General features: G+C 39.6%; 1 protein-coding gene across 10 annotated transcripts in view; it reads left to right on the forward strand.

The window, feature by feature from the left end:
* The window catches only part of picalma (phosphatidylinositol binding clathrin assembly protein a), a 143,164-nt gene extending 131,820 nt beyond the window's left edge, over positions 1-11,344 (forward strand). For all 10 annotated transcript variants that reach the window (XM_060825973.1, XM_060825974.1, XM_060825975.1 and 7 more), the window contains 2 exons: positions 380-484; positions 9,928-11,344. In XM_060825973.1, the coding sequence (XP_060681956.1) occupies positions 380-484; positions 9,928-9,942 (120 nt within the window). In that variant the 3' untranslated portion in view covers positions 9,943-11,344. The remainder of the gene's footprint in view (positions 1-379; positions 485-9,927) is intronic.
* The last annotated feature ends 3,311 nt before the right edge of the window (positions 11,345-14,655 follow it).

The raw sequence follows: 14,655 nt of genomic DNA on the forward strand, positions 1-14,655 counted from the left end.
AAAACTAGAGTGAATAGATTTAAGGTGAGAGAACAAAGACTTAACAGGGGCCTGAAGGGCAACCTTTTCCATGTGTGTATGGAATGAGCTGGCAGAGGGAAGTGGTGAAGGTGAGTACAGTGTCTTTTAAATGACATTTGAACAGGCAAGGACAGGAAAGATTTAGAGGAATATGGGCCAAATGCAGACAAATGGGGTACGTTCAGTTTAGGAAACCTGGTTTGCATGTACAAGTTGGGCCAAAGGGCCTTTCTGTGCTCTATAACTCATTGACTCTAATGTATTTTTAAATGCTGTGACATTTAAGTTTTTTGATGTTTCTAGTTGTGAGAGAAAACTATCTTTGAAATTGTTTCTTGAAACTTTTTTTATTCACTAGCCGCCTGCAATGGGAACTATGCCTATGATGACGCAACAAACAATGATGTACACCCAACCAGCCATGAGACCATCAAACCCTTTCAGTTCTGTACCTGGAGCACAGGTATTCTAGCAATTTCTTTCTAAGTTGTCTAATAATATGATATATTTGACTATTCCATTGATCGTTAAATTGTGGTGCTTCTATTAAAGTATTATATTTTAGATCTCTAAATGTAAATGACCAAATAGGATTACTGTGAGGTTTAGATTTACATTTGTCATGAACACCATGTTAGTTTAATACAGATTTGTAGTAATTAGCCTCATTTTTCTTTCTCAACGTTAGTAGAAATAGAATTAACAACAGTTTAAAACCAGTGCATAAATTAATTTTGTTTTAGCAATTTAGGTGACTTAGTGGCTCAGTGGTTAGCACTGCTACCTCGCAGCACCAGGGACCCAGGTTCGATTCCACCTTGTGCGACCGTCTGTGTAGAGTTTGCACCTTCTCCTGGTGTCTGCGTGTGTTTCCTCCGTGGTTTCATCTCTCAGTCCAAAGATGTGCATGTTAGGTGGATTGGCCATGCTGAATTGCCTGTAGTGTCCAAGGATTTTCGGGCAAGATAGATTAACCATGGGAGATGCAGGGTTATAGGGATAGGATAGGGTGGTGGTTTAGGTGGGATGCTGTTCAGAGGGTCAGCGTGAACTCAATGTACCGAATGACCTGCTTCCACATTGTAGGGATTCTATGATGGCGATTAATTATCAGTATCTCAGTTCCTATTTTGTGAATAGTTTAGTGATTGAACATGTCAAATTTCATTCTTACATGTAGAATTCTGGAATTTCTAACCACAGACAATCATGTTCTATAGTTTCATAATTTTTGTTCATGAAAACCACAGACTTTTATGTTTCAGTTTATGTGTATTATGAAAGTCTTTAAATTTTGTGCTTTTGTGTTCAAAAAAGTGTAATCAGAAAATACTGCAAATAGCAGTCAGACAGCATTGATGGAGACATAAATAATTCATGGATAGATCTTCTTCTGCTCCTAAAGGAGTGAATCTGTAAGGGAAGGGGCAAGTTAATTCTACACAAAACCAAAAATCTGCTCTGGATAAAATCCTGATATTAAGCACTCAGATATTTGATAGTGGCTAGAACTGTCTGACACTTATTCCTTTGCATGCATGTACATGCCATGTCTGATCACTAAAATGCAATCTCCCCAGATATAATAATTCTAGAATTAATCGTTTGTATGTCAATTCTACACGAGTGAAAAATAACATGCCTTCAGATTCATGGCTGCATATAAGTGATGCATAACAGGTAAGGTAGTTTTCTTGTTGGAGTTAGTGGGTAGCTGCTGCTATTTTAGGGAGTGTAAATTCATAAAAGGATCTAAGTAAGATCTTGTGACAAGTACAAGGCATTTTTTGTAGTTAGACTTCTATATTTTTATACTTGATTCCCTTTGAAGTAAAGGCCAATTCCATTTGCCTTCTCTATTACTTTCTGAATGTGTATGTTAGCTTTTTGAGATTTATGGACAAGGACTCTCAAATCAATGTGCTGTAGCCTTCTACAGTCTTTATTCATTTAAATAATAATCGCGTCTATTGTTCATAATCTCACCTTTTCCAATATTGTAGTCCATCTGTCAACTTTTTGCCCATTCGCTTAACCAGCCTATATCCCTCACCAGACTCTTGTCATCACCATCACATGCCTTCCTACCTACTCGTGTTATCAACAAAATTGACTGTAGTACGTTCACTTTTCTCATCCAAATCACTAACGTACATTATAAATAATTGTGACCTCAGCATGGATTCTGTGATATTCAACTAGTTAGAGATTGCCGTCCTGAAAATGCCCCCCCTTTTTACCAAGTTTTGTTTTATTTTTTAACTGTAACCTAAGAAGAATGGTACTACTTAAAACCAAGGAGACTGAGTAAGGAGATGGCTGCTTGTTGGAGATCATGTTTACTGTATACAATGTTCATTTCCCTAGAACAGTGTTATCAATAGTAGACAACAAGAGCCAGTGGGTTCTGAATGGAGGAAAATAACTGCTTGATGATGACATTCTGACTGGCACCTGACCAGGTGATCTAGCTTGTGTAGAGCCAGTGCAAGATGAGAAACACCTAGTCTATAAAGGGAAATGATAAAAAAGCTGTCTGTTTGTCTCTCCTGTGTAGAGGCAGTAAAAGTCTCCTGTAATGGCTAGCAGTCTTCAACTTGTCTTTCTCTGAAAAACCCCAATTAAAGGAGGAACAAACTGGCTTTAATGACAGTTAAAGGATGCATTTTCAGTAATTGAATGAAAGAGAGCACCAGTGCACAAACAATGCGTTGACAGCAAAAAAGTAACAAGGAATTGAAAGGAAGAGAAAGAAAGTTGTTGAATCTTGTGATCTAGACTGGTGCTATCAAACAATGTTTCCCTCTTTTTTTTTCCCAGACTTAATATCTAGGTCCTGTCTATTTTTGTATGTCAATCCGAATGTGAAGGGGAAAATTTAACAAGAGACTGAGTTCAAGTTGTAAAGTTATAAGTTAGCAATTGGTGCTTCCTAATTATTGATGGTTAAAGATAATTTGTTTGTAATAAACAATGATTTTGTTAAGTACAGGAACATGGTGAGTATTTTCTTTGAACCTGAGTTTGTCAGTTGAGTAAATTGTAGACTCAGAATAATTTGATTAAATCTTTACATGTTTGTGACAGTTACAACAATACTGCAGCTTGATTTTCAGCACATTGCCCCAGTCAATCGCAATGTTTTACACTGATCCAACAATTTCTCATAGCTGTGTGGTAATACACAAAGCAATACTTAGATATAAAGTCCATTTAGTAGTCACAGAAAACTCAATCATTAGCTTTGTACATTTATGATTTGAACTGCACTTTGATTTGCTTAAAGTTTAAACTAAGTTTTGAGTCTTAATTATCATGAAGATTTTGTTTAATCCATTTTTTTTTCTGCATGCATCTATACTTGTTGCTCTGGTTAGAATTTTGGTTATTGTATTGGACATTTCGGGTTTCATATTGTGTTAAATGCAAGTTTTCTAATCTTGCGTTTCTTCATACAGTGCCTTTGGATTTCTATGTAGACTGCGATACATTTTGTTTAAGTTATTGGGTTCTGTTGATGTACTTTGTAAATGGTGAACACATTCCCCAAAGGATTGTAAATATGGTTTTGTCTTGAAGATCAGCACTCTTAAAATGCTTCATTGTAGTCTCTTCCTCAATTTGTGATTAACATATGGAACTAGAATATTAAATGCAAAATTTAATTCCCTTCTTAAACTACATAAAACTTTCACTGCCACGGAACTTGACCAAACCTGGGGAAAAAAGTTCTCAAGAAGTTTCTCTCAATTCTGAAAAGTAATCAACTGAAGATTTTATACTGTATTATAATGTATTGTATTGTGATCAGTTACTTTTCACAGATAAACTTAGATACCCAACAAGATAAGAACAAGTGAATTGTGTGGAATACATGGTAGCTTTGAATCGCCACTTATTCTATGAAGCAATCCTGCTACCTCATTGATCACTCAATTTTTCTTCCTAGTTACCACAGTAGAATAGTTTGTAAATGTGATTTTGGAGAAGATTTGTAGCTCAGGTTGTGGATCAGGTTGTAACTTTGCTCGCTGAGCTCGTAGCAATTCCTACACAACAGATCTAAACAAGAAGACACAAACTCTAGCCAGCCTGACCAGAATACTCCAAGCCCTAGGCCCACAGCCTACAAAGCTACCACCACAGTGAAACAGCTGCTAATGAATTTAAAGGACCCCATACCAACAGCAGAACGAATGTCATATACAAAATACCTTGCAAAGACTGCAACAAACATTACATTGGACAAATGGGCAGGAAACTAGCCATCTAGTACATACACACAGACAAAGAGGGACACCAGTTCGACTGGGACAATGCATCCATCCTGGGGCAGGCTAAACAAAGATATTCACAGGAATTCTTAGCGACCTGGCATTCAAACTGGAACTCCATTAAGGGTCGAGAGTGTGGTGCTAGAAAAGCACAGCGGGTCAGGCAGTATCAGAGGAGCAGGAGAATCAACGTTTCAGGCATAAGGCCTTCATTGGGAATGAGGCTTGTGGGTCGGAGCTGAGAGATAAATGGGAGAGGGTAGGGTTTGGGGGAAGGTAGCTCAGAAAGCTATATAGGTCAGAGGGGCAGTGATGGACGGGTCTGGAGGGCAGTGTATAGTTGGAGGCTTGGGATTGGGATAATGTGGGGGGAGGGAAATGACAAAGCTGTTGAAATCTACATTTATCCAATGTGGTTGCAGAGTCCCAAGGCGGAATATAAGGCGTTCTTCCTCCAGGTGTTAGGTGGTAATGGTTTGGCATTGGAGGAGGCCCAGGACCTGCATGACCTTTACAGAGTAGGAGGGGGCAGTTGAAGTGTTCAGCCACGAGTCGGTGGGGTTGGTAGGTGTGGGTGTCCCAGAGATGTTCTCTGAAACAATCCGCAACAAGGCACCCTGTCTCCTCAATGTAGAGGAGACCATACCAGGATCAATGGGTACAGTAGATGACATTGGTAGAGGTACAGGTAAATTTCTGATTATTGGCTCCACCCTCCGGACCTGACCATCACTCCCCCCACCCTATTGCAACCTATCACATTCTCCCTCACCTTCATCCTTCTATCACCTTTCTGAGCTACCTTACCCCTCCCATTTATCTCCCAGCCCCGACCCATAAGCCTCATTCTTGATGAAAGGCTTATGCCTGAAACGTCGATTCACCTGTTACTCTGATGCTACCTGACCTGCTGTGTTTCCAGCACCACGCTCTCAACTCTACACTCCAACATCTGCGGTTCTCAATTTCTCTCAGAACTCCATTAACACACACATTGATTTGGACCCCATTTACCAACCTCTCAGAAAAAGAACCAGGAGTGATATCACCCACCACAATAGACCAAGCCAGATGAATAGGAAGCATGACAGAACACCAGCACTTCATCAGAGAATCATTGATGATGTTACCTAGCATGGTGACGAAACATCTGAGAACAAATCTACCAGCGCAGTGAGCAAACTTAGACAACCAGATCTTTCCCACAACTTCATGTTGTAATCATTGTCCATTGAGATCCCTGATTATTGCCCTAAAGTTGTAAATAGCAACTTTAAAGTTGTAAATTGCGACAATAACTCTGTTGTATTTCCTTGGCAGTCCTTAGTCTGATCAACTACACCTTTACTTCGCCTCTGTGTTGTTCAGGTTAATGAGACTACATGGTCTATCAAATCCAAAATTAGTCCATTTCTTCTCTTCCAACTTTCCCTTGCCCTTGCATTGTTGACTAGAGTGCCTCCAGAATCTATTCTTTGCTCCCTCACTTTTCACCAAAGAACTGAACCTTGTCACCATCATCCAAAATGGTCAGCTTCCACACTAGACTGATGACACTTTAACTGTGTTGTTCTACTACCTCTTTGGATGCCTCTTCTTGTTTTGTCAGTTTTAGATTAGCTGCAATTTCCTCAGTTAGACATTATCAAAATTGAAGCCATGGTCTTTGTACTATGCAAGAAATTCAGTAACTTTGCCATGAACTCCATCTGCACCCCCACCCCCACCCCCACCCAAGCATTCAAAATGCTCGGTCCCTTTGTGATATGACTCTTTTGAATGCTGCACTGCACCCCTCCATTCTCTGAAAATCAGTTTTCTTTAAACCTGACTCATGACACTTTAATATTAAACTGCAGTCCCCATGTTTACATTACTAGATGGTCTCGCCCATAATCCCTTCAATATCAAAGCTCCACCAATCCTGCAACCCACCTACAATCCTGACTTGTGTTTGCCTTAACTTTACAACTATTTTATTTTCACACACACAGACCCTACATTCTCTGAAATTTTCTTCCGAATTTAATTGAGTTTTAAGGTGGCATGTTGGCACAGTGGTTAGCATTGCTGCCTCTTAGCACCACAAACTTGGATTTGATTCTTTGAAGTTTGTGTGGAATTTGCATGTTCTCCCAATGTCTGTGTGGGTTTCCACTGGATGCTCTTGGATCTTCCTGCAATCCAAAGATCTGGGTAGATGAATTCGCCATGCTCAATTGTCCCGTAGTGTCCAGGGATGTGCAGACCCGAAATGCTGCAGTAAAAGCAAAGTTATGGGGATAGGGTGGAGCGTGGGTGTGGGTAGGATACTGTTCGGAGGGTCAGTGCAGACTTGATGGGCCAAGTGCTTCTTTCTGCACTCTATGCATTCTCTGCTCTAAGATCCTTTTCTTTTTATGGCTTTTTGTGTATTTTTCTTCCATTCAGTATTGCACTCAGTGATTTTCCTAGCATGGTGCATAACTGTGCTGTTTAGTTCCCCTTTCCTCTTTTGGAAAATCTAATTTAGTATAGAAATCCATCATTTAGACTTCTATCTAAAATTATATACTTGAAATTGTCAAATGTTAAATTTGAGGTGTCTACAGGTGCAACTTTGACCAGATTTAGTTAGGAAATGAACATGCCGCATGTGTTTTACTGTAATAGTTCAGTTAAATTCTATCTACTCCTTTGCAAATACCTTTTTCTCAAATCAAAGATTAGTTTCTAACGGCTAAAACCTGAAGTTCCTAAATTGCAATATGAATTTTGAAAGTTAATCTGTTTATCTATACTTGCTCAAAATTTGAATCCTTGCAGAACGTGACTTTATTGCTAAAATGACAGCCCTGCACTGCTGTCGCTGAATTCTCATGTCCTATTCTTTGCATTTTCTGCTTTCACTTTCTTTCTTCACTTTCTGACATAGTTGCCTACAGCCTCAAGCCCTTCTAATCAAAGTTCTCCTAGAGCTCCTGGAAAGGATCCGTTTGCAGAGCTCTCTCTCAAGGATTTCTTGTAGAACAGACAAGGTATTCGTGGAGTAATAAGTGTGTATCTTCGTGTTTTCTGTGTTAAGCAATGTTCTGAGCAATCACCTTAAGCCATCAGATGAAGCCAGCTGTAACAGTTTTGTTATAGTATTTGGTTATCCCACATAAAGTATGTTAAAACAGCCGCCTTGTTATATGGATATCATGGTGCTGTTGTGCTTTACAGAAATTTATAATATTAGTTTCTTTTGTGTATGGTTTAGCATGTAGTTTTTTTTGTGGTATTAGGAGGTCAACAAATTAATTCTGACAGTAAGACTCTGTCAGTGTATTTAAATGTTGGTTTGTTTAGTTTTCCACTGCCCCTCCAATCGAAACAAGTTTCAAATCCACGTATAAAATTGTACAAAAAAAAGGCTTTCAAATACACACACCAACTCCTTAATACAATGATATCACTTTTCATCTATAGAAAGATTAACAGACAAAATTTGTTACTTGGATTTGTATTGTGTTTTTTAAATCAATAATACATCCATAATCACTTTAACACTTCTTATTAATAATAAGTGTTAAGTTCTCACTGTACTTTTTTTTGTCGGGGACAGGTTTGGGTGGGTTGTCCCTTTCTGAAGATAAAAACAATGACTGCAGATGCTGGAAACCAGATTCTGGATTAGTGGTGCTGGAAGAGCACAGCAGTTCAGGCAGCATCCAAATTGCAGCGAAATCGATGTTTCGGGCAAAAGCCCTTCATCAGGAATAAAGGCAGAGAGCCTGAAGCGTGGAGAGATAAGCTAGAGCAGGGTGGGGATGGGGAGAAAGTAGCATAGAGTACAATGGGTGAGTGGGGAGGGGATGAAGGTGATAGGTCAGGGAGGAGGGTGGAGTGGATAGGTAGAAAAGGAGGTAGGCAGGTAGGACAAGTCATGGGGACAGTGCTGAACTGGAAGTTTGGAACTGGGGTGAGGTGGAGGAAGGGGAAATGAGGAAACTGTTGAAGTCCACAATGATGGCCTGGGGTTGAAGTGTTCCGAGGCGGAAGATGATGCGTTCTTCCTCCAGGCGTCTGGTGGTGAGGGAGTGGCGGCGAAGGAGGCCCAGGACCTCCATGTCCTCGGCAGAGTGGGAGGGGGAATTGAAATGTTGGGCCACAGGGCGGTGGGGTTGATTGGTGCGGGTGTCCTGGAGATGTTCCCTGCAGCGCTCTGATAGGAGGCGCCCATTCTCCCCAATGTAGAGGAGACCGTATCGGGTGCAACGGATACAATAAATGATAATAGTGGATGTGCCTGTAAAACTTTGATGGATGTGGAAGGGTCCTTTAGGGCCTTCGATAGAGGTGAGGCGGGGAGGTGTGGGCGCTGGTTTTACAGTTCCTGCAGTGGCAGGGGAAGGTGCCAGGATGGGAGGGTGGGTTGTAGGGGGGCGTGGACCTGATCAGGTAGTCACGGAGGGAACGGTCTTTGCAGAAGGCGGAAAGGGGTGGCGAGGGAAATATATCCCTGGTGGTGGGGTCTTTTTGGAGGTGGCGGAAATGTCGGCGGATGATTCGGTTTAAGCGAAGGTTGGTAGGGTGGAAGGTGAACACCAGGGGCGTTCTGTCCTCCTTATGGTTGGAGGGGTGTGGTCTGAGGGCGGAGGTGCGGGATGTGGACGAGATGTGTTGGAGGGCATCTTTAACCACGTGGGAAGGGAAATTGCGGTCTCTAAAGAAGGAGGCCATCTGGTGTGTTCTGAGGTGGAACTGGTCCTCCTGGGAGCAGATACGGTGGAGGTGGAGGATTGGGAATACGTGATGGCATTTTTGCAAGAGGTAGGGTGGGAAGAGGTGTAATCCAGGTTGCTGTGGGAGTTGGCGGGTTTGTAAAAAAAAATGTCAGTGTCAAGTCGGTCGTCATTAATGGAGATGGAGAAGTCCAGGAAGGGGAGGGAGGTGTCAGAGATGGTCCAAGTAAATTTAAGGCCAGGGTGAAGTTGATGAATTGCTCAACCTCCTCGCGGGAGCACGCAGTGGCGCCAATGCAGTCATCAATGTAACGGAGGAAGAGGTGGGAAGTGGTGCTGGTGTAATTACGGAAGATCAACTGTTCTACGTAGCCAACAAAGAGACAGGCATAGCTCGGCCCCATACTTGTGCCCATGGCTACCCTTTTGGTCTGGAGGAAGTGGGAGGATTCGAAGGAGAAATTAAGGGTGAGGACCAGTTCGGCCAAACGAATGAGAGTGTCGGTGGAAGGGTACTGTTGGGGACGTCTGGAGAGGAAAAAAATGGAGGACTTGGAGGCCCTGGTCATGGCGGATTGAGGTGTAGAGGGATTGGATATCCATGGTGAAGATGAGGGGTTGGGGGCCAGGGAAATGGAAGTCTTGGAGAAGGTGGATGGCGTGGGTGGTGGCTCGAACATATATGGGGCGTTGTCCCTTTCTGAAGCTTTTTGCATATTACTTTCACAAATTGCCAGGCTAAAATATGTTGTGAACTGAGTATCCCTAACTTTTGTAAATAAAAACTGATTTATTGTTGAAAATTGATTTTTAGTGAAGAATTTATCCTTTTCGAGTAGCTTGTGATTTTCAAAGAAACCTGAAATTAATGTTTTACCATATAAATTTTGTTTGCCCTGTTATTTCAATTCTGTCATCTTTTCCAGATACACTTTATGTAATGGCATCAAATGGAACCATTCCAAGAAGATAAGTGCTAAGCAGCAACTTTTATTCTTGCGAAATCCTCGCTGTTTGTGAAACTATCTTCCATAAGGATGTTCTCAATATGGATAATAAACAAGATTGCAGAATGACCAAGATGAAAGGTTCATTGGAAAGCCAATGTTGATGTATCAACTTCAACAGCAAGTGGAAAGGCTTATTTTGTTTGGCTGATGACTGATTCAATCATGATATTAAATTGTTCCAACCAATAATGCCGTACAATACCCTGTACATCAAATAATATGTTCTCATGCTGAGTGAAACTCTATTGATTCAGAATTGACAGCTTGAAAAAAACAATAAGATTTGTGGCTAAGAGCTGCTGGATTGTAAATTATCAGGATTTGGTGAGGTATTCTTTGAAAAGCAGCAGTAAATTATGTAACTTTTGTATGTACACCAAGTATCAATTTTTCTTTCACCTTCACAAAATAATCATGCTAAAATTATTAATTCAGAATTTTACTTTTTATTCAAGTTTGCAGTAGACATTCCTTGTGTACTATGTTTGTATTTATTTATGACTGTCAGATTAAGTAACAATATTGCATCAGATGCTTTCTGTAAGGATTAATGTGAATGTGCATGCTTCATCAGTTAGATGAAAACATGGGTTTGAATGGAAAATGCAGTTAATTGAAAGATGGAGCACTAAATATTCTACAACTCAAGTTTACTTATCCCTTGTACAATTATTTGTAGGCAGATTCACAATCTTGCATTTGTATGGGATTTAGGATGAATAATGTATTAATCAATGTAGTTAATTCTGTGCCTAGGATTTTGCAATGGAACAGTTATTGACTTGCAAACTACTACTTTTGTATTTTGGCATTAGCATAAATGGGAAGGCCTTTCTATGCTCAGCATGTCATTATTTTACATCCGAGTTTAATGCTGCCTTTCCTGACTAGAATGTAAAGAATTGCCTTCAGTTCACAAAGATCCTCTACCTCCATAGGACTCCAAATCATATGCAGATCTCAGAACACTTCAAATATTTGTTTAAATGTCCACACATGGTGTCTTCACTTGGTTGGTTCTGAGAAGACTTGTTTACACAAAGTTGGATATGAGGGAATAGTTTCTGTGTAGAAATTTTTTAAAAGTAAAGCAAGATAAAATGTAACACAAAGCACTGTTGATCGGTGCTCACTGTATATAACATGAACTCTGTTCACATGACTGGTGTGAAGGATAGCTTGAGCTTAAGGCAATTCAGTACACAAACTTTGCAAAATTTTGCTGCATTGTCTTTGCAGAATATATTTTGTTTAAATGAAAAAAATGTATGTTAGGAGAAAATTTGGTGGATTTTCAAATAAAGAGCAGCTTTCACTGACATTTTGTTACCAATTAGGTCCAAGTTACATCTCTTGATTCCAATAGATCCTGTGCATGGATATAATAGGACTGCATTATTTAATTTTAAAAAAAGCTGTTGTAGGTAAGCTGTTATGTCACCTTGATTTTTTTTCATCGGTGGAAAGGCTTTGCTACCAGACATTATCTGACCACTTGTACTGATCTTCAAAATTTTTAACTCTTCAAAGAAGTTGCTCAGGATCCATCAGAAAAAAAGGACATCTGTAATGTCAGTGATTCTATTTGTTTGTGTTTTTTTTATAGTGCACTTGTATTTGCCACAAATATATCAGATGTCAGTTGATATTGATTAACAGAAATGAAAAAAAGTTAGTAAATATTTCAACTTAAAATACTGTATTGAAATCACTTAAGACATTTGTACAAACATGTTACATTCTTTGCCTTGTGATTTCTGGACATATCTTGGGGCAATTCTGCTTCAGGGCAATTAGGTTATGAATTTTTCGCCAAATAAGGCATGGCCAACTAATCTTGCTCAATTTCTTAAACCATTAATGTGGTGAAAAGGGTCATTTCATGAATATTGCTTACATGGGCATACAGAAAGAATTTGGTACGGTTGATTATAAAATTAGTACTAACAATGAGAGTACAATGATTGGTATTCACCTTGTGACATTGGTTATGAATTAGCTGATTGAGATGATTCACAGAAATTTGAATGGTTTATTTGTGGCATGGTGTGATGTAATGTTTCATAATGATCCACCCTGAGACCTCATTTTTGTGCCTTAGATGAGGGCACAGGAAATCCTGTATCAGATTTGTAGATGACATGAGGTTAAGAATTATGAGAAATTTTAGGGAGGAAAGCATTGTTTCGCCAATTCTGTGGCATTCGTTCATGAGGTGCCATCCAGTTTGGATTGAAGCAAGATAAATCCACAATATTTTCTTCTTTGGTCCATGTATAGTAACAACTAAGGGGCAAAAAGATTGAGTGTTCATATGCAGTGTTTACCAAATGTTAATGCTGTCGTACAAAAGGTAACAATAAGGCAAGTAGAATGTTGGCTTTAATCTCAAAAGGAAAGAGATGAGATTGTGTCAGTTGCATAGAAACTTGCTTGAACTCTTTCATGTAGAGTGCAACATTTGTTTGTGAGCACAAGCTAGTGAAAGACCTTGGGAGGGTCTATGCATAGATGTGCCAGAATGGTAAATGAATTTAAAGGGCTAAAGTTGAGGGTGAGATACAGAAACTTAGATTGTATTCTATTGGGTTAATGTGTTTCGGGTTAATTTATAAAGAGATTTAAGTAGATAGTTAAAGACAAATCATTTTCTCTGTTTCGGGACTTGAATGCAATTTCAAAGGTTTGAAGTTCCAGCTAAGCTATTGACAAGTGAAATTAGGATATAGGTTTTCCATTCAAATTTCGTGAAAACCTGAAGGTTCCTTCTCCAAATGGGTACAGATGTTGGGTCAATTTAAATTTTTCAAGGCTAAGGGGCAGCAAGGTGACTCAGTGGTTAGCACTGTTGCCTCACAACACCAGGGACCCGGGTTTGATTCCACCCTCTGGCAACTATCTGTGTGGAGTTTGCACGCTCTCCCTGTGTCTACGTGGGTTTCCTCTGGGTGCTCCGGTATCCTCCCCCAATCCAAAGATGTGCAGGTTAGGTGAATTCGCTGTGCTAAATTGCCCATAGTGTTCAGGAATGTATAGGTTAGGTGCATGAGTCAGGGGTAAATGCAGGGGAATGGGTCTGGGTGGGATACTCTTTGGAGGGTCGGTGTGGACTTGTTGGGCCAAAGGGCCTTTTGCTACACATAGGATTCTAATTCTAAATATTTACTTAGTTAGATTATGAAAAATGGTTAAATGGAGTTGGGCCCAGACCAGCAATGATCTAACAGAATGGAGAACAAGCATGAGGTGATAAATGTGTTTACATTACTGCAGTACTCCTTCTCCTATGGTCTTTTTATTATAGGTCAGTCACCTCTTCTCACTCCACTAGCTGTAGTTTAATGGCCTGCAGCCAAATAATAATCTATGTTGCTGCAGTTTGACTGCAGAGTAACTTGTTGACCAATTTAGTTAAATTTTACTCCTTGTGAGTTGGAAACTGGCAGTGGTAAAAGTATTTCCCAGAAGTGTAAGCAAATCACATGTACGGATAAAATTTGATGTTTTGCATGTGACACTGCTGATGTGAGCAATTTGATATAAGTTTTACTATTCTTTAGAACTGAGCATAATGTGATCAAATCTGTATTTGACTTTTTCTTTGTTTAAACCTTTACTCCAATCTGCCCTACTCCTTGGCAGAACACAGATTAAGTGCTATCCAAGAAACAGTAACAAGGCTGCTTGGCAAAACGTGGGGAAATGTTTGTTCTTCTCCTCCCATTCATGGTATATTCATGTGTAATGTTACCAGCACAGTTTCAATTTAACCTTTGTAAATGCTTGCGTGGCAATACTAAATTCCAGCTTCTCCAGATTAACAGACTTATTACTGAAATAATATTACTATTTTCCAGACTTCAATGCTGCTTATTGCTTATTAACTATTTGCATATCTGTGGAAGTTGGTGTGTATGGCACTAATAGAGTGAAACTTGACATTAGATTATTCCATAATTTTCTATATTGGGTTAATTATTAATAAAATAGTTGCACAAAATTCCACTCATGAAATTCTGCCTTGGCGCAAATTCAGAATCATCTGATCCAACTTATCAAGTTGACACTGTCTCGTATCTCCTCTCCTCCCATTATCAGATTAAAATCAAGGTTCTTATTGTTCAATATTTACAATTCAAGCTCCAACATCTCTCCACCTTCTCAATATTCCAGCTGAAAATTGACATGGAGGACTGAAAACACAAGAACTGATTCCTTTGGTTTCCTGCCAAAACATCATTTTCATTGGAGAAGGAAAATGCTTTGGTGCAGATGTGTTAATTGAAGTCCGAGAGACTTTGTAAGTGCCCAAGGAAGAAGCACCTTGACTGCCTAAATTGATGTAGAGATGAATGAAATAATTTTATTGTTTTAAAGTCTTAATATTTGCTCAACATTTAAAGTCATATCTGATTTTTGTACTGTACTAGACTAAATGTTTTATTGAATTAAGAGCAAAATCTTGTGATCCTGCAGTCAAATTTGAGTGGCTGTTGAGCAAAATTGCCTGGTGCCTATTTTATCTTGTTTATCAGTCTCCCAAAGATGGAATGTAGAGGTGCATTGAACAAAACTTGCTGGTTTTTAGTTTGTGACACCTTGGTTTAAACATTTGTAGTGTGTTGTTTTACAAATGTTTTTCTT

This window comes from Hemiscyllium ocellatum, chromosome 6 (assembly GCF_020745735.1).
Source record: "Hemiscyllium ocellatum isolate sHemOce1 chromosome 6, sHemOce1.pat.X.cur, whole genome shotgun sequence".
In the NCBI taxonomy this organism is placed as follows: domain Eukaryota; kingdom Metazoa; phylum Chordata; class Chondrichthyes; order Orectolobiformes; family Hemiscylliidae; genus Hemiscyllium; species Hemiscyllium ocellatum.